The 25,073-nt window shown below is 49.4% G+C and overlaps 1 protein-coding gene across 4 annotated transcripts in view; it reads right to left on the bottom strand.

The window, feature by feature from the left end:
• Positions 1-25,073, bottom strand: part of SRGAP2 (SLIT-ROBO Rho GTPase activating protein 2) — a 238,064-nt gene that overhangs the window by 4,861 nt on the left and 208,130 nt on the right. For 2 of the 4 annotated variants that reach the window (XM_079929684.1, XM_079929685.1), the window contains exons 16-23: positions 24,399-24,533; positions 22,492-22,597; positions 12,327-12,551; positions 8,634-8,713; positions 6,388-6,568; positions 4,758-4,904; positions 1,470-1,508; positions 933-1,257 (exon numbers count right to left, since the gene is read on the bottom strand). In XM_079929684.1, the coding sequence (XP_079785810.1) occupies positions 933-1,257; positions 1,470-1,508; positions 4,758-4,904; positions 6,388-6,568; positions 8,634-8,713; positions 12,327-12,551; positions 22,492-22,597; positions 24,399-24,533 (1,238 nt within the window). The remainder of the gene's footprint in view (positions 1-932; positions 1,258-1,469; positions 1,509-4,757; positions 4,905-6,387; positions 6,569-8,633; positions 8,714-12,326; positions 12,552-22,491; positions 22,598-24,398; positions 24,534-25,073) is intronic. The other 2 variants (XM_079929686.1, XM_079929687.1) reach the window with 1 other exon arrangement.

Below are 25,073 nucleotides of genomic sequence, written 5' to 3'. Positions count from 1 at the left end.
AGAAGGCTAGCAAAGCAAGACATCTCAGGCCTGTAGCTTAATACTGTGCTTGCCAGGTACACCATCCCTAAGCAGAGCACTGCGATTAAGCCAACAGAGGCCACACCCAGCCTCTACCCTGAAGTTGGGGTGAGGAGAATCTCAACTCAGTTGAGACATAAAAGGGCAACGATGAGCCTTTAGTTCCTACCTGGTCTAATGAAAATTATAGAGTTGGGAGAGACGTCTGAGTGAACTGCTTGGAGTGGCCCCGAGAGTCGTATTTTTAGAGGTGGGGTTGGATCTCTAATATTTCATGGAAAACAGAGACTCGTCAGTGTGATGCATACATGGAAGGAAGACCCTGTAGCAAGCAAGGGAGCTCATCTCCACTGCCTCTGGAGGCTTGGGCTGGAAACCTTTCTGGGACCGGAGTGCGCAGTGGCAGAGTAATTTGGGGCCTTCACAACCAGGAGCAGATTGTTGATTGATCATTGATCTATCACTAGGGACCAGAGATTAGCCTCAGGGATGATGGGAATGGCACACTGATATGAAAATGTGGCCAGAACGACCTCTGAGCCTCACCACTCGGGCAGCTTCGCTGAAATCTACCAGGGTCTCAAGACTCAAAATTGGGCTGAATGGATTCTATCAGAAACACTCAATCTGTAACTACTGGCTTTAAAAATTACAACAGGCTTGCAAATAGCCCATATATGAGCAAGAAGCCTGCCTTCTTTTATTTTGTCTTCAAGTTCTTTTTGGGGAGAGAGGGATCGGCAAATATCTTGGAAAGCCATCTTATCGGGTCTAGATGTCTAACAGTCCCTGAACTCAGTGTATAAGGTACCGTTCTCTTTCAAGTGCCGTCATAATGAGCATGGGCTGCACTAAGCAGCAGTGACAAGTGTAGACTTGTAGTAGCTATTTGTCCAAGAGCCCCCAGTTACCTGTGCAATGACCTCAGGGTCCATGGGCCGGTGGTTATTGAAGCTTTTTGACCTGCCTGCTGTCACCGTCTTCCGGATCTGTGGACTGTCCAGCCGGTTCTTCAGGGATGAGTGACGGCTGATGGAGTTGAGACTCCCATGCCCACTGATGGAACACTTATCTGGCCCTTCCTTGGGGAGACTCTGGCTCAGGATGGGCTGGGAAGATGGGCGGCAGCTTGCCCCTACCCCCGGGGAGGCGGAATCAGTCAGGGAACTGCTCAGCCCATGGCCGTCGCTCCGAAATGTTTTCCGGATGCTCCCAGATTCTGGCCGCTTCCTTTGCCTTCAATGACAAACAGAAAGGGCGGTTTGATCAGGGAGCCCTGGCTCCGAGGAAGCTAGGATGAGTGAGAGAGGGGCAGATGTTGGTACCCAGGGACTTCTGGAAGGAGAGGACACAGAGCATGTCCTCTCCTGTGTCACCTTCCCTTGCTTTCTCCATGTCTTTGTCTCCCTGCCACCCCCGACCTGGGCAAAGGAGAAATAGATACTTACTTGGTGGTCGTGGGCTTTGAGTTCTCAAGATGTAAGGTGCTGTCAGGAAAAATGTCTGATTAAGCAAAAGTTTCTAATGGGAGACAGATTCATGAAAAGGTACCCTCCGTTACCTGCTCTGCACAGAAAGCAGGCCCCAGACCCCAGGTAGGAGAAAAAGTCTCACCATCACCAAGGAGGTAGGGAATTGCTGGTAAGAGGAGAGTTGACTTTTCCAAATTTTAGCATGTTTCTTAGTCCACTGACAAGACTAATTATTTTGGGCTTTGGCAAGAGGCTGTTGCTGCTTATTCTGCAGATATGGAACAGAATATTTTTCAAGAGGCTGCAATGCTGCAGAGTTTGGGTCACGTTTGTGCATTTTCTAGGGTGGAAATACATCTACGTGACTCTAAGTCACCCAGCACTGGGCTGAACCCTGGCTCTGAGTCGATCTGTTTCAGACCACTACAGCTCTCAGATGAAATGGTCTGACAGAATCTTATTCATATGGGTGTTGCCCACTGCTGAATAATTTCATTATCTCTTGGAATCAGATACTATAGGACCTAATCTAAGAGGCAATGACACTTCTGGTTTGGGATGGCAGCTGGGCAGCTCTGAACTTGAATATACTAAGGGCCACTGAGGCTGAGGTGGGAGTTGAGGACGGAAGAAGGGAAGGGGTAGGACCTGAAGATAAGGAGCTGGTCCTCGGGGCAGGGCCACCGCGGAGGTCTTCCTCATCATACGCGCCCGGGGCCCGGTTCGGGATTTGGCACACAGCAGCCACTCCGTGAGGCTGCCTGCTCGGCAGCTTTAGCCTTGGGGGTCAGCCACTCTCCAGTGGATAAAGGATGTTTGCAGAGTCTTATAAGGTCCAGTTGAAATGACTTTTCCTCTTCTGCAAATTCTTCCCTGACCTCCCTCCCCCATGGGCAGGCAGACTTCACTCCCCCTTCTGCTCCTTCAGTGCATCTATGGAACCACTTTTTAGTGACTTGTCTCTGTGGCATTCACCTTGCCCGACTGTGAGCTCCGAGGCCAGGGATCACCTTATTTGTCCCTGAATAAGCGGCAGGCGTACCTGGCACAACAGGAGGCGCTCAGTGAATGTGTGGAATTGAACTGAGAGGCCGCACCCTAATAACTCCTTGCTGATTTCCTTTTTCCCTCTTGTGAGGAGGGCTGACTTACAAGGCCCAAACTGCTAATGAGGCAGATTTATGGAGTGGCTGGTGTGGGCCAGGCCCCAGGGATATAGAGGGAGGAAGACAGAGTTCCTGGTTTCAAGGAGCTCAGCCTGGTGGGAGATCCAAGCGCAGCTTGTGTCCTGAGATTGCCTCGGGAATACGGAATAAGGGCACCTAACTCAGCCCTGAGGAATTCAGGGGTGTCAGAAAGCCTTCCCTAAAAAGAAATTTTCGGACTGAGTCTCGAAGGGAGAAGAGTCGACCAGGTGAGAAGACAGCAGATGTGAAGGTCCAGGGGTGGAAGAGAACCCAGGGTACTCAGGAGAGAGAAGGAGCTCGGGAGGAGAGCTGTGTGGGGCAGGAGGCGTGGCTCGAAGGCCGATCAGTCCTAAGGGCAAGACATCCCGGGGGGCGGCTGCTCCCCCACGGACCAGCTGGCGTCTGGGCAGACCACATCCTCCAAGACCCCATCTTGATACCACCAGCCAAGGAGTTCACGGGAACCGCCTTGACTTTCTACCAGATGTTCATCTTTTGAGTATTCAAGGTATTACTCTCTACAATTCCTTTGTACAAATGGCAACAAATACATGATGGCTTAAAAATCTGTACCCGACTAATTAGCTAACTCTCTCTCCACCAACCTCGCCTTGGTTTCTGGGTTAATTACAGGCTTACAACCTTATGATTATAGGCTTACAATTAACGTAGACTTGTAAATAATGAAGAAAATGTCATCAGCCCACAGTTAACTTTTTACTAGCTGGCCCCCCCAACAGGGCACACTATGCTGGAGGGAAATAAATTAAATCCTCGATCTTTCTTACCGGTCTGACTGAAATTGTGACTACGCTGACCAAGTGCGCTGAATCAGCTACTTTACTAAGTAGAGGGTGAAAGAGATGGAAAAGAACCATGTGCCCCAAACACTCCCCCTGCTACCGTCTGGTTGGAAAAAAGCCAAGAGATCTGGGCGACCTGGTGCAGTTTAAAAACAACAAGCATCTTTTATTCTCCTTCCAGTTTCAGTGTCCAGAGGCTACGGTTAACAGGTTTTCAATGTGCAAATCATTTCATTCCTCCAAAGCCAGAGGGGAATAAAAACTGTACATCATCTCCAATCCATATTCATCGGGAGCGCCCTGGGGCTTGTCATCCTGCTGGCACTGGGCCAAGGTTCAGGGCCTGGCGGAAAGAGGTCTGTAGGCTTTGGGGCTTGGTGTCTGGCCCCTTGAGATGAGATTAGTTCTCCAATAACCTGAATGTCTCTAGGGGAGGCAGCAGCACACAGGCGTGGAATCCCTCTAGACGGCCAGATCGGGTGTGGGTGGAGTTAAAACCCCAGGATGTTGCTAACAGCCACTGTGAAAGCTGGGGGGCACAGTTACGAGCCTGCTGGACAGAAGTGGGAATCTGCAAAGGGACTAACAGGGAAGGATAATACACAGGGCCAAAGCAATAGGGGGAAAAAAATGGCAAATTATTTCTACTGGTGTGAAAGGGCAAGAGAAAAGGGAGCTGGGGGGTTAGACAGTGAAGAAAGAGCTCAGGACAAAGCTTTCCTTGTGGGGGTTGGTGGGGGTAGTGGTCGCCTTTCCTCCAGGGGAGCGAATGCAGGATGAGGGAGAAACAGACATGTGATATCTAAATAAACCATCTAGGGTGACATGAACCTGGTAGAAGATGCACAGACTTTGGATCTTTGGACAGACAAGGGCCAAGGAAGACATCAAAGATTATTATTTGAGTCAGAATTGGAAAAGAGAAGGCACCTCTGAGAAACAGTACAAAACCAAGTTACGTGAAGTGACTACAGCTTTGGCCAAATTTTCAGCAGTCAGATGGCCAGGAAGTCTGAGCGGACAGACGCTGCAGGGACAGAGGGGCACACCCGTCCTTAGCGTGACGGCCGCTAGCCGGAGACCTGGGCCTGCTGACGAGGCCTGTGGATGCTTCCTTGGCCCTGTCCACCTTGGAGCAGCCACGAGCACATGCAAGCTGTCGGGCCGGGAAGTGGGGGGATGCAGCACAGGGATGGAGAGGGCGGTTAGGCCAGAGGGTGAGGCGGGGTGTCGCAAGTCATTCAGGGGAGCAGAAAATGAAAAGCAGAGCTTACTTGTTGATGTTTGCAAGATAAATATCGGCTACATGACCCCCACTGGGACAGCTGGCCCCCGCTCTGGCTGTCACCTTTTCTTCAGGTGGCTCAGAAATGACCTCAATCTCAGACTTGGGGCTGGACCTCTCCACGACACCGTCCTCGCTGGGGGAGAAGGGGCAGGCAGGCAGGGAGGAGGGGAAAACAACAACAACACAAAAAGCAGTGTTAAATCGGCAAGATGGCCCCCCTGACACACACGCGACCCCACAATGGTTCTGAGGCAGCAGCGACACCTGGCTGGGCTCTGGGAGCGGAGGCAAGGAAAGCTACGGGCCTTTGGAGGGTCATTTAAATAAAGATAAATAATCCTGCTGAGTTCTGCGGGGTCCTCAGATCCTCCGAAAGCTGGGCTAGGGGACTCCTGGATTCGAGGTGTCTGCCTTCTACCCCTCGCTGCTTTCCCGGGGCAGCTGTGCCGGGGCCACCTCCTGCAGGAGGTCCAGGTGGCCGTTTATGTGCTCAGGTCCCGAGCACAGCTGGGCAAGGGCAGTCAGCTCTGCCATGGCTCTGGAGATGCCGGCGTTGAGGCAGGACACTGCCACACTCTGTCGTAGCGCATCTAGCCCTGCTTAGAGCGTCCAAGCCGGTCCCAGGTCTCTCCACGGCTCTCCCGGCCCCTCTGGCTACTGATGACAAAGAAAGCCCCTTCTCCCCCACAATTCATCTTCTCTCGGTCCTGGAGTGAAGTCATAATGCTAAATTTGGGAGGGTCCACGCACAGATGGCCACCAGGTATGCGATGTTATCAACAGAGGGAGGATTTCCCCGCAGAACGAGCTGGGGAGAGGCTGAGAGGGTGCAGACTCATTCAGGATATCAACCTTTAAAAAATAATATTAAGGGAAGGACTAAAAACACTGACAGCATCGTATCCAAGGGGAGGGAGTCGGGATCAGAGGCAGGGCAATGGGGCAGGGAGGCAGATTTGAGGGGCCACGGGGAAAAGCCTTCCTGATGCAAAGACATTGCTTCAAAGAGCAGGAACCAACCTACAGCCCGTGTGATGAAGTCTCTCTGGAACCAGTCCATGTTCCCTTTGTTCCCCGACATCCTTTCCCCTCCTCTCCCCTGTCTTTCTCCAAGTCAACCTCATCTGGGTTAAATGAACTGGGTTATTTCCACAAGGCTGCTTAAGCTAGATTTCTACTAGAAAATGAACTCAACATTTTCATTTGCAAGTGGAAAAGCGCCATCAGGTTGTTTAAAAAAAAAGACAGAGAAATCAAAATGTTTTCCCAACCTGATCTTTCCAGAAAGGAAATATAAGTGGTCAAATAATAACCCCTCATTATCACTCATCAGGTATAAATGTGGATGAGTGCTGGCTGGCAAGTTTCTAGAATGACTGGGGGTGGGGGAGGGTGGTGGAGATGTGATTGGCGGGGGAGTAGAGAGTGGAGAGATGAAAAAACAATTCTCCACTCAGTCTCTGAGTCTGGGGGCCCTTCAAAGGAACCACGACACTTCAGGACTGTGTCGGCGCCCCCTAGGGGTTGGTCTCCCTCATCCTCCTGGGCTCCAGAAATAAAGTCTCACTCCCACAGTGCGGCCAGGGACCCCTAAAGGTGCAGGGGGCCTAACGTACGTGTCTTGGACCACGATGTACTGATGGGGGATGAGTCCGTCGATGCCATTGTGCCGGCCTTCCCACCAGTCGTCGGAAGCCCGCTGGTAGAGCAGCAGGGATGCCCCCTTCTTGAAGGACAGCTCTCGGGCTGTCCGGCCCACGTAGTCAAACTTGGCAATGGCCTCGATGGGCTCACACTCTGAGAGGGGTGGAAAAGAAGGAAACACATGCTGTTGGGACTCACAGACTCAGGAAACTGGGTAGAAGAGCCCAGTTAGCTGAACTTACAGTGGTGGGAAGATAACCTAGTGTGAAAATAAGTCACAGATGATCTATAAAGCAGGTATTCCCATGCAGACTGTGCAAACCCCTGAAAGCACTTGTACGCTCTTCCTTGCCTTTGCTTATGCTGTTCCCTCCACCTGAATCTCTCTCTGTCACCTGCCTGATGAAACACATTGAATCACAACTCAAACATCACCTGCTTCCTCTAGTAACTTCCTTGGTGTTCCCATAGCTCTTTATGCCATACTGTACTTGTAAGCATTACTTCCTTTCTGACTGTAAAATAACTCCATTAATTTAGAACACTTAACATATTGTACTTTGAATAACTTATTTACATTATCCACTCTCCCTACTAGAACATGAGCTTTTAGTTGCTATAAAGAGAAAATAACTTGCCCAATCAACTTTCCAAGGAGCAAAATATGGAAATATATGTTGTGGTCAATACATGGAAAAATGCACATGTAAGTGATTTGAAAAATTAAAAGGGGTGTGCAAAGGCAATGTATTTTTACTTTTGTGTATGCTTCTGTTTCCTCATCTATAAAATGAGGATAATAATAGTGCCTTTTTCAGGAAGTTGGTATGAGGAGTCAACAAATAACAATTTGTAAAAGTGCTCAGAACTGTGTGGGCCCACAGTAAGTGCTACATACGTGTCAGCTACTGTTATTACTGTCATCGTTGTCATTATCTGTTCTGGGCTGCAGGTAGAGGTCAGAGAGCAAAAAGAAGGCTCCCACAAATCAGGAACCCAGGGTTAAAATCAGATATTCTGAGTAGTGGAGAGAAAGGCTACTTACAAACAAGACTATGCCTAGATAGCCAGGGCAGGTGGGTCTGCTCCTGAATGGGCAGGGCTGGGGACTTCACTACAGGGGGCCTGTCTAAATATCCCAATGTCAGTTCCATACAGCTGCGGGTTTGTCACTCGACCTCTCTGGCCTCAGTTTTCTTAACTATTAAATAGCAGCTATATCAATTTCACTAGGGATTAAGAGATAAGACATATACAGCCTCTAGCAGTGCTGGGCACACGCAGGCTCTAATCAAATACGAATTTCCCTGGTTCACCAAATCCCTTCCCATTGTGTGGTAAATTATCATATTGATCCATCTGACCTTAAGAGCCAAATCAGCAATCCTAATTTCTTTTTCTCCTTTAAACGCTGGCCTAGGATTGCAGAATTCATAGCAAGGCAGGGAGCAGGGAACACTGCAGCCTGTGCCATTTTGTTCTTGTGCCCAGAAAATTCTGAGGCCCCTTGTCAGCTGCTGAGACTTCCAGAGCCCAAGCGATCCAGAAATGGAGGTGTAGAACTGTTGGCAGGAGGGGGAATGTGCTGGCTGGACAGACCCTAATAAATCATGGGCACCGCCGAGGCCCACGGACGACAGCTGCGCATTCCAGCTCTCGACGCACACACGCCAGGCTGCGCAGCGCATGTCTGTGCTTTGGAAAGGGTCAATTTTTCCAGTCGGCAGGCGTGAGAGCATGTGGTTTCTGCATCCTGATTCCCATCCCCCTCTGGCTTGCTTCTGCCGGGTTCTTGGCACCCAGCTTCACTATTCCCTGGGCCCTCTGTTTTTCAAATGAGCTCTCCTTCCCTTTGGTCTCCAGCTACCTGGCAGGAGTCTGGGCCATGACAAGGGACTGACAGTATGCTGGTGAGACAGCCAGATGAGACAAAGAGCTGGGAGGTGGATGAGGCGCAGTGAGGTGGGGCGAGAAGGGTGAAGGATGAAGGGCTAAGGTCTAGCTCTTCACCTCTGGTTTAATACAGAGACCACTCTATTTGAGAAGGTGGGCTGTCTCTCCAAGAAAGGGAAGGAATGAAGCTGGGAGGCAGGAGAGCTCCCTGCTCGTCTTGAGGGGACTGCTGGACAGGAAGGGTCATCAGGAGCACAGGATATATAATCTCTCCTTTCTGCTTCACCACCCCACAGTCCCACGGACTCCAAGTGGGGCCTCGTACCGTCATCACTTGTGTGGTGCTCTGCGGCCACATCCTGGGTTGAGTCTTCAGCCGAGGTAGTCTCTCCGTGAGGGCTGTCACTGCAACAGAACCAAGAGTAACTGGGACCTCAGCATTTGCTTACAAAATTCTTGTCTTCTCTTTCACACAGCTTCCTTGGACATGGGATCTATCCTAGACTCTCTAGATCCTGATCACATACTCCAGACAGATGCTTATAATGAAATGTAAGGCTCTCGGGATTCTCTAGGCTAGCTCCCGCTACAAAAACTACTCGAGACTACATGGGACTTACAACATCTTGAGACAAGAGGAACCCCATTTGAACTTACAAATCTTTTCGAAAATACGGAACAACTTAGCTCCTCAAGGGCTATTTCTCTAGGTGAATTAGTTCCTGGAGGGAGCATGGTGGAAGGGAAACACTGGGCTTTAGCATCGGATACAACTGGATTCAAATACCAGCTCTGACACCTGGTAGCTGTGCGACCCTGGGCAATTACTTAATCTCTTTCAGCCTCAGATACCTAATCTACGAATCGAGGATAATGGTCTATATATCTCACAGAGCTGTGTTAGGATTCAATGAAATAAGAGGGAGTGATGAATAAGCAGTGCTTTCTTTCCTTCTTTCTCATCTTGCTTGATGGCTCTGGCTGCTTTGTGGTTTAGTACTGGTGAGAAAGTAGGAGGTGAGTCATAGAAATGAGTGGGAAACACAAGCAGGGGAAGAAAGTCTGCTGTGGGCTGGACGCTGCAAGAGGGCAGCGGATGAGAGCTGGGTCAAGTTCTTGACAGAATTCATGGAGCCTCAAATTACCCAGGGTGGAGAATTGAGAATGAGCAGGGAAGTTATTAGGAAAAGTCATTTCTACTCCTGATCTCTTGGACTTCAGAGCGCATGGGGAGGGGCACCAGGAAGTTCTGACTTCCTGAAAAGTAGAGAAAAACCCTGTTCATTTCTAAAGTTTCCTCCTCTGGTGGTAGGTAGTAACAAGTGAGACTTTCCAGGCAGTTCTATGGAAGCACCATCACCCCTCAACCCCACATCCTGGCTTCAGTTTCTACCTTTGAGCATACAGCCTCTCCCTCCTCAGCGGATGGGTCCTTCGCTCCTAGAAAGTTCCTCAAAGACCAGGGGACTAATTTAGAACTCACCCCGTGTGAAGCAAGGCAGTTCCAAGGAGGCTCTCCAGACCCCAGAGAACATTATGGGAGAACATCAACAGGGATTCCTCTTTATCAGAAAATGTGGGCACACTTTCTCACTGTTTTCTGGGCCTCAAAACCCTCTGAATGAGTTTGGTGACATTCTGGAAACCCTTGGGACCCCAGGGGTGTGCAGGGCAAAGGCTCACTTTTCCCCAGACCTCTGAGTTCATTTCTTTGGCCGTCCACTAAGGCGGCAGCTCCCAAATTTCACGGAGCCCTGGACTGCTTGTTAAAAAGAGACTGCCTCACCCACTCCCAGAGTTTCTGATTCACTAGGTCTGGGTGGAGTCGGGGCACTTGCATTCCTAATCAGCCTGTGTAAGGCAGGTGCCGTTGGTCCAGGGACCCCACTTTGAAAACCACTGCTCTAAGGTAAAGACAAGCTGATGCTTTATAAGGTCCCTTCTAGCCCTGAAATGCTATGCTTCTCTCATTCCACACGCACACCCGAGCCTACCTAACACCTGTGGTCTCAGAAGCAGCCCAGCATGCTACACCACAGGCAGTCCTGGAAAACTGGGTTCCGGTTTCAGGGCTGGCAAGCGTGGTGCAGTGGGGCTGCGGGGAGGCCAAGCGGCCTTGGTGCTCCCTCTTCCTGGCTGTTCTGGTCTCCTGGCCCATCTCCAGTAGACTTGGGCTCTGACCCCCCCTTTGCCACCCCTCCCTCCCCTCCTTCATCCATCTTAGCTCACTTTGCTGGCACTTCTCTCTCTTCTGATGGACAGGCTGGGAGCCTTCTGAGTGGCTATGAACCCAGCAGTCAGATGGTCCCTCCTACCCAAGGTCATTTACTCTTGATCCTGGGGTGCTTCTGGCCTCCCAGCCAGTCTGTGGTAGTAACAGGCCCTGACTAATCTTGTGGTTTTCCCAGAGGCTGCTAATAAATGGCAGATGCACAACCAGTGGGGCTGGGGGGTGGTGGTGTTGTGCTGGGAGAAGACCTTGGACAGAACTGAGGGGTAGGTGCCCTCCCATCTGTGCCCGGTGAGCCCTACCAGGGCCCTGCTGAACCGGGCCGTGAGGTGGGGCTCTGTGTCCTGGAATGGGCCCAGAGCCTGCAGCGGTTTGATATGTGAGAAGGCAGGTGAAGCAGGAATCGGGAACACTATTCCACAGCTTTTCAACACTCATGCAAGGGAAACCAACTCTCCAAGTCACATGCACAAGGACAGCTCCCTGGAGCCCACCAGCCAGTAGGCTGGGACTCGAACAACATCCCTAGTCCCCACCAGCCATCTGTCAGTGACCGGAAGCTTTCTCTCCGAGCTGGTGAGCCTAGATTTCTCCAGCTCAGCCTCAGATGCCGGGATCTACAGGACAGCAGAGAAGACCGAACTCAGCGATGTCAGTGGTACTTTTATGTTCACAGACACATGAATAGCATTTTCCTCACTCCTTGGGCTGGAGGCTCCTTCTGTGGGGATCAGGGAGAAGCATGGACTGACTGGCCTCTCATTAAGTAAGCAACCTCCCCTGTCCTCCCCTACCTCAGTCCATAGCAATGGGGCTGGCTGAATTGCTTCCAGATGTTGAATTCAGATGGAATCCGATTTGGGCTGGCTTATGCTTTCAGCCCAGGCTGAAACACTGTTTAGGGGAAGAAGGGAAAGGGAGGAGGAGGAAGAGGTAAGGGATGTTAGGGAGTAAAAGAGAGAGGCAGTTGTCTTTGCGTTTACTGGGAAAATGACCCTGTAAGTGGCACGATGGGGGCAGTGTGGGGCAGTGGGTGGTACCCTGCACTGACAGTCAAGGGGTCAGGGCTGGGATCCTCACCACTGGGGTGGCCTCAAAGATCGTCCCTGGCCTCTCTAGATTGCAATGACTTAATCTATAAAATGGAAATCTGTTATTTGTCTAACGGAAGGGTCTAGTAAAGATGTGCCCTAGGGATTCCTTTTATATCTCTGTTTCCAGGTGAAGTCATGACGAACCTGCTTTAGTGGGGCACTGGGCCTAACCTGCCGAAAATGGACCTTACCCCACTTTCTCATCACAAATGTCTGAGATCATTACTAAATTATCATTGTATAAACTCACAGTCAGGAAATTACGCTTTATAACTGAAATCTTCCCAATAAGACAGAAATTCCCTGGGACGCAGGACTGTTCTTCTCACAATAGCCAGCTCCGAGCAGGAGCCAGAGAGACACCGCTGCCTGATGAACGGCAGTTCTGCGTACAATCTGATCAAATTTCCTTTCCCGGAGATCATTAACGTTCCTGTTATTGCTGTCATTATCTTTCAGAATGTTCTCTCATCACTCAGAACTCATAAAAAAGGAGGCAGCCTGAAGTGGCACTGAGTAGTTTGGGTCGAGGTGGGGCCCTGCCTACAGCAACCCCCGATCCTGGCAGCTTGAAGTGCCTCGGAGTGGGAGGTGGGGAGGATCTGGGTGTTTCCCTCGGTCTCGCTTGGCCATCTGGCCCCCACGCCAGTGCGTGTTGGTGACATTTCCCCTCCTCCGACCCTGAGCCCCCTACCAGTAATCCTCCGTGCTCCCTCCTCTGCTGTAGATGGGGCCCTCCAGCTCCCTAGGGTTTGGGAAGATGTTCTCGTGCTGGATGATGATGGTTTTGATCAGCTCATTCACGTGGGCTTGGCAGGACACCTGGTCATGGCCCTCAGGCACTGACATCAGCGAGGGCCCGAAGCAGATGGCGAGGTTGTAGGGGTCCATCATGTTCTCTTCACTGAACTGTGATAAACTGGAGGAGAAGGAAAAGGGGGCAAGCTGAAAAGCACTCGCATGAATGCCCAGAAAACACAGTCACAGGAGGCGCTGCCAGGAGCAAGAACAGAAGCAGCACAGACGGCCCCCTGCTTTTCTGGGCGTCAGAGCCCTTCTAGAAAGCCGGTAGGGGGAGAAGAGAATGACCACCAGGACACTATTCAGGAGCCAAGGGAGGGCCAAGTGGAGGTCCCTCCTTGCAGATCTCGCCCCTCCTCTTTCTCTAGCTCCCTGTTCAAATCCTACTTACCCCCCAATCCCAACCCCAACCCTAGACCATATCCACCAAATCCACCCTGCCTTGCGGACACACCACTCTGCAGAGCTGGATACGCTCCCACAGACCAACCCACTAAGCCGACAGAACAGACGGAGCCTCTCGGGCTGCCCTGGTAATGACACGGTCAGAAGACGCAGGCATTGTGCGCTGTGTACCTTCTTGAATGGCAAAGTAATCAAATTATTAGGGATATTCCATTCTAAGCTCTAGACTTATTTAAAAAAATAGCCAACCGATTAGCTTTTGTATTCCATCAAGCCCGTGAATTTCTTCGTGGAGTAGCTAATGCAATTGTTTTCCATTTTCATAATATCCTCCTCCACTATTACATTCAGGATTTATTCAGGAAAAGGTCAGCATGTAGCTCAGCTCCTGCTCAGGCTTCCCCTGGACGCAGTCTGACTTCATTATTGGGCATTTTATTCCAGGAACTCCCCCTTTCCAGCCAGCAGCTGCTCCAGCCATACCTCCAACCCTGGCCAAGGACCCAAGCCCTTCAGTGGTGAGTGCCCACTGGTCTGTCTGTCCAGGCACTGAAGGCTGGGCTAGCTCTGGATGTACCCCACCCCTAGGAGTCTGCAGAAACGTGAGCTCTGCTACGGGGTTCTGCCTCCCTTGTGGGCATCTGGATTCTGACAGATCTTGAGAGGATACCAAAGCCGTGGTGCTGAGCCAGAGGCCTGGGACTCAGCTGTCTTCATCTGAGTAGCTGTTCTTCAGAACTGAGCAGAGTTGACTTCTAGTGTATCCAGCATACAGACTCAAATGACCAAGCTGGTCTCTATCTCAATGATTCTCTCCTTCACTGAAGATTCAGATACGTCCCCGGTCCCCCCACAGAATCACTGCAGAACATGTGAAGTGGGACAATGAAGTGGGACAGTGACAAACAACTGTCATGGCTGAGGACCACTGCTCTGTAGGACCCGGTCAGATGCAGGGAGGCCTGAGATGGGTGCGTTGATGGATCTCAGTGGTCGGACTGCTTCATAGGAGGTTTTAAAGATTTAATTTTATAATCCTTCTCTGGCTCCTGAGTTAAAAGAGAGCAGAGATTCAGAAAAGGCTGGTAGATGTTTCCAAGTCTACTTCTTGGTCAAATAAAAACTGGAGAGAGACAGGAGAGATAATTAGCATGGGAACCTTAGCAGGGACAACGGAGGCATGAGGTGCCACAGGGCTAAAATTGTAGCCCATCCCAGGCTCGCTGGTTCCTCGAGTCATGGAGGGACAAGCAGGAGGAAGCCCGTTTCTTTAGTGTGATCTGACAACGTTTTGGTAACATGCAAGGAAAGCAGTAGTTTCTGGGGAGCCTGGTGGTCAAAGGGAGATAAACTCTAGGCCTGAGGGTCCCAGTCTAAGCTCACTGAGAGAAGAGGAATCTTGCCCGGCCTTCTAAGGCAAGGACTGCTCAACTCCTAGGTGGCTACAATGACCAGGGCCAGAGAGGACCTGTGTTTGTGCACTGGGGTCCACTTCTCATGGGTCCAGGTCCATTTCTTATTCCCATTAAAATACAGACCAAGATCCTTCTTTCTCTTCCAATCTACTGGAACACCTAAGTTCTGGGGGTAAAGCCATGGTGCTTAACTACTTGAGGGACACAGGCTCCTTCAAATAATTTGACAAAAACTAAGGATTCTCTCCCCAGGGAAATTCATATATGAGCACATAACAAATGCACACAATTCTGTATATAATATAATGGTGCTAATAATCCTTGAAGACTCTGATGGCTGTACCTAGTATAAGACCTCAAATACTGGATTTTTATTTTTGAAGAAATACCTAAAATGGATAATACTGGTAACAGCTCCCTCTTTAAAAAAAAATATTTTTTTGTTATCGACTTCTACACATGCCATCTCCTCTAAGAACTGTACTATATTTCTTTAGGTTCTGTCCATAACACGAGTGAACTTTCCTAATTGATTTGAACTCATCCTCTTTTGAGCACCTTAAAAAGATCCAGTGTAGTGGGTTTTGGGGGGAATGAGAAAATCAGGATTGGCGTGGGAAAACTGTTTTTCATCATGCATTTTTCTGGACTTTTTACTTTTAAATGATGCACATTTGTTGGTTCTGAAGAACCTAGGAGCAGGACAGGAATAAAGACGCAGACGTAGAGAATGGACTTGAGGACACGGGGAGTGGGAAGGGGAAGCTGGGACAAACTGAGAGAGTTGTATTGACATATATACACTCCCAGATGTAAAATAGATAGCTAGTGGGAAGCAGCAGCGTAGCACAGGGAGATCAGCTCGGTGCTTTGTGACCACCTATAGGGGTGGGATAGGGAGGGTGGGAGGGAAACGCAAGAGGGAGGGGATATGGGGATATATGTATACATATAGCTGATTCACCTTGTTATACAGCAGAAACTAACACAACATTGTAAAGCAATTATACTCCAATAAAGGTGTTTAAAAAACACGATGCACATTTGTATCTCTGATTACATTTAAAAAGAAAAACAAAACATCCCAAGAATTTTAGAGTCAAGCAGACCTGGTTTTGAGTCCCAGCTCCATTGCTTACCATCGTTTTGTACTAGTTCCCTAGTTTCTTCATAAAATGGGGGCAATTATGTGCCCCCTTGATGGGCTGTTGTGAAGACTAAACGAGGTAATATGTGCAAAGCACTTAGCACTGTGCCTGGCACATAGGTGATGTTTAAGAAGTATTTTCTGTCATTTTAATGTCCTGTTTGCTTCTTGACATAGGACCTTTTTTTTTTTTTTTGCGGTACGCGGGCCTCTCACTGCTGTGGCCTCTCCCGTTGCGGAGCACAGGCTCCGGACGCGCAGGCTCAGCGGCCATGGCTCACGGGTCCAGCCGCTCCGCGGCATGTGGGATCTTCCCAGACAGTGTTCCCTGCATCGGCAGGCAGACTCTCAACCACTGCGCCACCAGGGAAGCCCGGCACAGGACCTTTGATTCCAGTCAGGGAAAAGCAGGGCCGCTGATATTTGGCAGTAATTGACTTACAGGTGTCCACTGTCTTCTTCTCCTGACAGGCATAATCTAACAAGCTGAGGGCTCTGCATCCCCAAATCAAAACCTTAAATCCTCAGGGAGAGCACGAAGCTTTGAACACACTGTTTTAAACATATGACACTTCCATTAAAAACCTTCAACTTCATGGCCTCCAGGGGTTTGATTTGGCAACACCCAACAGACCATGGGTAAGATATTATGCATCAGGGTTGATTTCAGGTTTGAAAGGGATGAAGAGGAATTGTATTATTCACCATGGCTCCAGGCAAAACGTGGGGTTGAGAATCTGTAAATCCATGGTTTAACAGACTTTCCCAAAAGTCTCCTTAAGAGATAAGAAGCAGAAGGTAATTGTGGCTGACTCTTCCTGATGGCCCTTCAAAGGCACTCCCTCACTCCCCTTGCCCCCTCTCCCCAACTTCCATGGTCCCATATCTATTAACTGACTTGCCTTCCTCCCTCTCACCTCCTCAAGAATAGCACTCCAGCAATTACCTTGCTCTCTCCTCCATCATCATTTCTTCTCTATGGGGTCACCCCCACTAGCATGCCAATGTGCAGCAATACCACCCATCTTGAAAACAATATTCTCTCTTAAGTCCGTATCCATGCTGAATTACTGTCCCATTCTCTTCTCTTTATAATAAAATTCTTTGAGAGTTGTCTCTGATTCTCTGGTTCTTCTTTACCAGTTCTGTTATGGACTGAATTGTGTCCTCCCTGCCCCCCAATTCATATGTTGAAGCCCTAACTTGACTGTAATGACTGTATTTGGAGACAGGCCCTTTAAGGAGGTAATTAAGGTTAAATGAGGTCATATGGGTGGGGCCCAAACCCTACAGGACTGGTGTCCTTATAAGGAGAGGAAAAGAGAGCAGAGCTCTGTCTCCCAGTGTGTGCACAGAAGAAAGGCCACGTGAGGAAGCAGTGTGGTGGTTGTCTACAAGCCAAGGAGACAGGTCTCCCCAGAAACCAACCCTGCTGGTATCTTGATCTTGCACTCCCAGACTTCAGAACTGTGAGAAAACAAATTTCTGTTGTTTAAGCCACCCAGTCTATGGTATTTTGTTGGGGCAGCCCTAGCAGATTCACACACCTACTCTTCCCGTGCAGCCCCCCAACCCCTCTATCGTGGTAAAATACACACAACAGAAAATGTACCATTTTAACCATTTTAAAGTGTACGGTCCAGTAGCATTTAGCTGAATACGACCCCACTGTACGGATCTACCACATTTTGTTTATCCAGCATCAGCACCCCTTCTCGCTTGAACTGACACCATCAGGATTTTGCCCCTCCTCCTCCACCAAGACAATGCCCATCAAGGTCACTAGTGACATCTATGCTGCTAAATCAGTTCTCAGTCCTTTTCTTAGCTGACTTGTCATCATGTTATCCCAGTTATCACACCCTCCTTGAAACACATTATGCGGCTTCTGGGACACCGATCCCTCTTGGTCCTCCTCCTACACCACTGCCCACTGTCAGCTGCTCAGTGAGGTGTCCCTGACCACTGTATATTAAAGAGGAAACCCTCACACCCACCCCTTACACTCTCCAGTCCCCTAACATGCTTTATTTATTTATTTGTTTATTTTTGGCTGCTTTGGGTCTTCGTTGCTGCCACACCGGCTTTCTCTAATTGTGGTGAGCAGGGGCTACATTTCCTTGCGGTATGCAGGCTTCTCATTGCGGTGGCTTTTCTTGTTGTGGAGCACAGGCTCTAGGCACATGGGCTTCAGTAGTTGTGGCTCGTGGGCTCTAGAGCTCAGGCTTAGTAGTTGTGGCACACGGGCTTAGTTGCTCTGTGGCATGTGGGATCTTCATGGACCAGGGCTTGAACCCATGTCCCCTGTATTGGCAGGCAGATTCTTAACCACTGCACCACCAGGGAAGCACCCCTGTAACATGCTTTAATTTTCTCCACAGCCCTTATCCTCTGACATATGACATATGCTCTTCTTTTTTTTTTTTTTTTTTTTGTGGTACGCAGGCCTCTCACTGTTGTGGCCTCTCCCGTTGTGGAGCACAGGCTCCGGACTTGCAGGCTCAGCGGCCATGGCTCGCAGGCTCAGCGGCCATGGCTCACAGGCCCAGCCGCTCCGTGGCATGTGGGATCCTCCCAGACCGGGGCACGAACCCGTGTCCCTTGCATCGGCAGGCAGACTCTCAACCTCTGCGCCACCAGGGAAGCCTCTTTTTTTTTCAAATTAATTTCTTTCTTTTTGGCTGTGCTGGGTCTTCACTGCTGTGTGCAGGCTTTCTCTAGTTGCGGTGAGCAGGGGCTACTCTTCATTGTGGTGAGCGGGCTTCTCATTGCGTTGGTTTCTCTTCTTGCAGGGCACGGGCTCTAGGCGTGTGGGCTCAGTAGTTGTGGCTCGCGGGCTCCAGAGCACAGACTCAGTAGTTGTGGCTCATGGGCTTAGTTGCTCCATGGCATGAGGGGTCTTCCCGGACCAGGGCTTGAACCCGTGTCCCCTGCATTGGCAGGTGGATTCTTAACCACTGTGCCACCAGGGAAGTCCCATGACATGTGTTCTTATCAGTTTGCCTGTCTTCCTCCAGTTCTATGTGCTATGTAGGCTCCATGAGGGCAGAGACCTTGACTGTTTGGTGCAATCTTAGATATCCAGCAACTGAAACAGGGCCTAGCACACAGTAAATGCTTAATAAATGCATGTTAAATAAATAAGTGAATAAATACATGAGCATCTGTGAGTCTCTAGGACAATCCAGCCACAATTCTACTTGTCCATTTTCATACAGAAGCTAAAATACTCCTTGTGAAAGTCAGAAGAGCAGCACAGACAGAATCTTTCCAAACTGGGAGGCACTTGAGATGGTGAAGTTTGGAGGAAGACTCAGCTTTTCTGGAGAGCTGCTGAGGTGCCTGAACAGTGACAGAAGCACCACCAATTCCCTCTTTCAGATTATGGAGCAATATTTGAGGATGTAGAGTGATGCTTCTCGGACCTTCACGTGCCTATGACTCATCAGGGGATTTTGTCAAAATACAGATTCTGATTCATGGGTCATTGGGGGTGGGGTGGGGGAGGAACTGAGATTCTGCATTTCTAACAATCTCCCTGATGATGCTGATGCTGCTGGTCTATGGACCTCTCTTGATTAGCAAGAGACTAAAAGTCTGTATTGTTTGACATCTGAAGAAATCAGGTTTCAAAAGGCAAGCAGCAGAGTCAGCGGCAGTGAGGGGGAGCTACCTGCACTTTGTTTCAGGGTGAAAACCCACTGAGTAGTACAGATGCTGTGGCCGGCAGCCTCTAAAATGAACCCTATGGTCCCTGCCTACTGGTATTCATGCCCTTGTGTAGTTCTCTCCCTTTGCGTGTGGGCTAGATTTAGTGACTCACTTCTAGTGAATGGAGTATGGAAGAAGTGATGGGACGTAACTTCTGAGATTAGGTTACAAAGACTGGCTGCTCTCTTGGGCACTCTGTCACTCACTTGCTTGGAGCAAAGCCAGCTGCCATGTCACGAGCAGCTCTATGGTGAGGCCCATGTGGTGCAGAACTGATGGAGGCCTCTGACCAACAGCCAGCCAGGAAAGGAGGCCCTCAGTCCAACAACCTGCAAGGGACTGAATCCTGCCAACACCACGTGGATCCTTTCCCAGTCGAGCCTTCAGAAGAAACTACAGCCCTGCCCCCAGTACACTCACTGTAACCTCAAGAAACCTGGAGCCAGAGGCCCCAGCTAAGCTGCACCTAGATTCCTGATCCACAGAAACTGTGACATAAAAATAAATGCTTATTGTTTTGAAGTTGCTAAGTTTTAGGGTAATTTATTACACAGCAATTGATCATCAATGCAGATGCTAAGAAAGGATAACATTAATAATTAACAATTAACAAGGCCTACTGGACAGGCATGTACCCAAGGTTCATGGAGTGGACTGAACACTAGCTATATAGATATATGTGGAACCAGGTCAAGTCCACACAGCACTGGTGCACTGTGTAAGGAGTTCCATACATATATCTCAGTTCTGGGCGTTCCTTGAGATGGAGGATGTGTACAACCCCAAAAAAGACAATAGCCAGACATAAAGTACACACTGTCAGGACATGTAACAGCAAAGGAAAGGGGTCCTAAAAGTCTGGGCCCAGGCAGAGTTTCCAGACTGGGCCCAGTCTGCATACTTATCACCTGTCACCTTCCTGTGCAGGCAGGTGGTCTTCTCTATCGCCTGTGTCCTGCACTCCATTTATTATTTTAGGAAACACTGTGGTTATTAATGCTGCATCTTTTCAATGAAAGACTTTGATGAGCAAGTTAATCATTTTTTAACCAGAAAAAGAAGTGAAACAAAACAAAAGTCATCATTTGAATGGGTGCAGTTTTCCATGTTTCCTTCGACAGTGGCCACCCTCTCCGGCTCTTATGATGCTTCCTCTACCGTTTCTCCCCACCCACAAACTCCCTCACCCCTCCACTTAGCAGGAAGAAAATGTGGGCAGGATGAGGCCATTGTGCTTACACACACAGTCACCCCAGGACCTGCCTGCTCCCCTGCCTGTTTACCCACGACCGACATGTTCCTCGCTCTGCGGGAGCAGACTAGGCTCTTTGAGGGCAGGTATCGGTCAATGAGGGGAGACAAGGCCTGGTGGTCCTGAGGGGACCGACTGGCTTGAGAGTCATTACCAGAGTTTCCGTCTGCCTAAAACGGGCAGCATGTGAAACGCTGTGTGAGTCATGAGGGGTTCTCAACTAAAGGCAGTTGTGGTGCTGAGTCAGGGCTTGGCTAATGAATGGTGCAGACACAGCCACGTGGAAGCAGCAGGCTGCTGGGCCAGGACCCTCTGTCACTCTGCAGGGCCAGCAACAGGGCTAGAGGACAGTGTGGTTGCCCCTGAAAGGTCTCGGGCGGGGGCTGCTAGCCCAGATGCCTCAAGGTCAGGCTGACTCTGGTCTGTAAGCAGAGGCTGAGACGGCCTCTGAACTTGTATTTCTTTGAAGTAGGGACCAACCCACTAGGAAGAGTCTTCATTGTCACAAAGCAATATGAGCTAAAACACCCTAGCCCCTTGGTCTACTTTTTGTTTTCCCTTTTTTAAAAAAATAGATACATGGATCTAAAGAAATGTTTCCCCACTCAATGAAAAGCCATAAAGCCAGAGAGATGATAACGGCAACTGAATTCAGCCTCAGCATCGGGGAGTTTCGGGGAGAGCTGGGGACTGTGGTGAACTGGGGGCTCCTGACCGCCTCATCTAGGCAGCAGCCCGTACTCCACAGGGAACTGCGGCCGCGTGGGCGTGCAGATCCAATGCTGCTAGACCTAGTGATTCTTTCAAGAGAAGCTAGAAATCTAGATTTTTTTAAAAAGTAAAATCTCCCAATATTGAAATGGTTCAATGTTTTCAAGACAGAGTGGACTTAAAGGGAACACATCTATAGGCCTTATCTGGCCCTCGGGTTGCCCACTGATAGACTTTGGCCTAGGCTGTTGAGGGAGATGCTGCAGTGAAAGCAACGTGGAAAGACAGAGGTGCCTAAGGGGAGAAGCATGTCCTTGCTCGTTGTCTTTGCTGCCCTCCATGCCTGCCCTGGGCAAGGACACACTGCTTAGACAGGGAGAAATACTCTGGCTAAGCCCAAGGCCCCTCTGATGCTCAGACCTCTCTTCTAGCTACACTCACTCCCTGGCTGACCAGCTAAATACCATCACTACACAATGACCTCACACTGTATCTCTGCTCCAGATTTCTTCCCTGAACATCCAATTCCTATGTTCAGCTGCCTACTTAGACTCTCCACCTGGAGGGCTAACGGGTACCTCAAGTTAACATGGCCACATCAACACTTTGTCCTGATTGCTTCTTCCACATCTTGTCTTCCCCAGCTCCACAAATGGCATCACGGCTTCCCTGCTGCTCATGTCAAAAATGTAGAATTTTTCTCTTTCCTCACATTCTATATCCTACCCGTCAGCAGGTCCTATCAAAGCTGTATTCCAAATAGATCCTACACCTGACCCCTCATCACCCTCCACCATTCCCTCTCTGGTCTAAGCCACCACCACTCCCGACCGAGACTGCACAATAACCTCTGGTGAGGTCTCTCCCGCTTCTCTCCACATTACTCTATGGTAACTTCTCCATGAAGCAGATTTTAAGAATATATTAAAAAATCAGATCACAACATTCTTCTGCTTAAAACTTTCCAATGGCTTCTTCAAATCTAAACTCATTGTTGCCATGACTTTGGGGCTTGATGACCTTGACCATCCCGTGGCTCCTTCTTTCACTTCATTTAGGCTGCTGCTTACACACCGTCTCCCCGGAGAGGCCTTTGCTGAAGGCCCCTCTGCAGTGTCTCTCCCTCTTTCACCTCTGCCCCGATCCCTTAACTTACACTTCCTTATTCTTCTAAGCACTTATTACTACCTCATGTTTCTGTAATTGTCTGTGTCCTCTGCTGGAACATGAGCTAAATGGTATCCAGGTTTTTGTCTCTTATTTCACAATGTATTCTTACATCTTATGACCGTGCCCAGCACACAGCAGGTGTTCAGTAAGTATCTGTTGGGCTGGAGGAATCAACATAGGTCCCTATGTAAACTTCCAGTGACCGAAGCTAAGGCCCAATCAGTTGCTCCCTGGAAAGTCTACTCACTGGTTGAGGAAGGCAAAGAGGTATCTCATGATAATCAGAGTGGTTTTGGGCAGGACCAGGAGGACCTTCCGGATGTGCAGAGCTCTCTCCTGCAGGTTGTCCATTGCTGAAAGAAAAAAGCCATGCGTTACCCTCCACTGTAACTGAGATCCCAGGAAATAGTGGTCAGAAGGCTCTGACTAGCAGCGGGTGCAATATGGAGAGCAGCCGGTCAAGTCCACACAGCACTGGGCCAGTGTAAGGAGCTCCATCTCTGTGGCTCCTTGGGGTGGGGCTGTTGTGATGGGGCATGCAGGCTCCAGAACCTTCTGCGGGTCAGGACTTAAGATATATGCTCCTTGGGCACTGAAGGGGTTGGAGATGCTCCCCAGAGCATCTATCACCCCCTTATTACAATACCACAGGCAAGGAGCTGACCAGAAACTGCTGTGACTGCTCGACACCCAGCCTTGGAGGGCCTACATGTGGGGAGAGGGAGGGGCTGCGCAGGTCCTGTCCTGCCCACTCCACACGTGCATCACCTCATCCCCTGGACAAGCCTGGCTTATCTTCCCCCCTCCCTTATCTGCAGTGGGGATGAGGAGAATGTGGCCAGAGGCAAGAAATGGCAGGCCCCTGTGTAAGCAGTGATATCTGGGGAGAAAACCAGAGAACTTTCCTGACTCTTGTGCTGTGGACTGATTAATTCCAGGTACAGCCCTAGGCCTGTGCTTCCCTCATGGCCCGCCTCCCCACTTTCATGGTGTGCCATGTGGATACTGTCATTTTCTAGGAGAGTCTCTCCATGAAAAAGAAATGGGAGGTACTAGATCGGGAGCAGATCTCAAGGGGAGGATTGGGCAGCTAAGGTCTCTTGTACTGTCCTGGCAACCCCCATCCACTTAGGGTATTCCACCTAGGCCCAGCCCTGGAAAAAGACATGAAGGTAGGAGGGATGCATATATTCAGTCACCCACAGAACACATTTCCACTAGGACTCCCACAGATAGTGAGTAAACCAATAAAACAAGAGAGCTAGCTTCCTGAGTGCTCTGGGTCCCTCTCTCAGAATAACAGAGAGGGACAGTGCTCAGGAATCAAACTGGAAACTCGGGGGTGGGCGGTGGGGGATGAAGACCTTGGTTGATCTGGGAAGAAAAACTTTTCTCCATTTCAAAGGCATTGCCTCCTCCAGCCTCTTGAAGCCACCATTTCAACGGCGTCTGCTTCCAGAATGACCTAATACTAATCCAAGTTTCCGTGGACAACAAATGAGAGGGGGGTCCAGTATAATGATCTAAACTAAATGGCCAGGAATAGCTTTTCAAGCCCTAAATTTTAGAGTAAGAGGCAGAGAACCTCTAAGATACCTGCTTTATCTAAAGATCAAGTAGGGACTATCTCTCTCTGAGAAAACATCCTATCACTACTTTTAAATGTGCAGAGGCTTTTATTCCTAGAAGAACACATATTAACACATCTCACAGGTAAGTCATGCCATATTTAAAGCAACAAGCAGGAAATATTTGTAACACTTATGTATTCTCCCTTTGCATCATGAAAAGCACAAGCACTAATATATGAGCTTCTAATAGCTGAAAAGGACTGTGTCTTATATATGAACATAAATGTATTTTAATGAAGAAAGATAAAGCCCAGCGAAGCAACAGAGTTTAAAGTGAATCAGAAAGAAAAAAGCCAGGAGTTCTGACTTGTGATCCAGACTCTTCCTGAAAAGTCATTCTTTTTCCTCCCCTACTAGGGGATAAAGGAGTGAAAACAAGGAAGAGAAACTTCACCAAGGAAAAGGAAAAAAGGAAAACATTACTGGAAAGCTTATGAGAAAAAAAGACCCTGTGGAAATTTGTTATCTGTTGCTATGAGGCGCTCTGGCCCAGAAGCCAATCTGAGGCCAGGATGATACTTACTGACGCAGGCCATTAGGTCATGGAAGATGTCCTTGGGGAAGAGAGGGTGTTCCAGCCCCCGGAAGTAAAGCTTCAGGACGCCAGCTATGGAGTCCATGTCATGGTCATTCTGGTCTCCAGCCAGGGGGTCCTCTCCTAAGGATAAGCAATCCCCCCAAAAAGGAAAGAGAGAGTGAGAGAGGTAAAAACAAACAGGATGAAGCAGAGGTGGTGGGGAAGGAGTGGCCTATTCAAATCTTCATCACAGTCCATCAGCTTTCTGCTCAGCATGTTGGCCATGAGTACGGCAACCAGGGACTAGCAAAAGCAAAGACTGCTTAGGCTCAGGGGCCCCGGGGCCAGAGGAGGGGCACAAAAGTCCATTACATAAATTTGCTTGTGCCAGACTGGTTCAGGGACATTCCCTCTGGGCTGGGGATGGGACACAGCAATTGGCTCTCTCATGAGATCATGAAACCAGGCTGGGACTGAGCCCCTAGGGGAGGGAAATGAGGCCAGGGAGGCCAGCCCCTCTGATTAGCTCTCTCTCCTCTTGGCCTGTAACAAAGCACACCTACTTACAGGAGAACAATCATACTGGAGTTCCCTATGGAAAATTTCATATCAGATGTAATTAGATTTAATGATAGGACCAACCTCAAATTGAAACTATATATATCCATTTCAGTGACGGAA

The sequence above is a fragment of the Stenella coeruleoalba genome, assembly GCF_951394435.1.
Source record: "Stenella coeruleoalba genome assembly, chromosome: 1".
Taxonomy (NCBI): Eukaryota; Metazoa; Chordata; class Mammalia; order Artiodactyla; family Delphinidae; genus Stenella; species Stenella coeruleoalba.
Note: the sequence above shows the minus strand (reverse complement) of the source record. Positions and strands in the feature narration are given on the sequence as shown.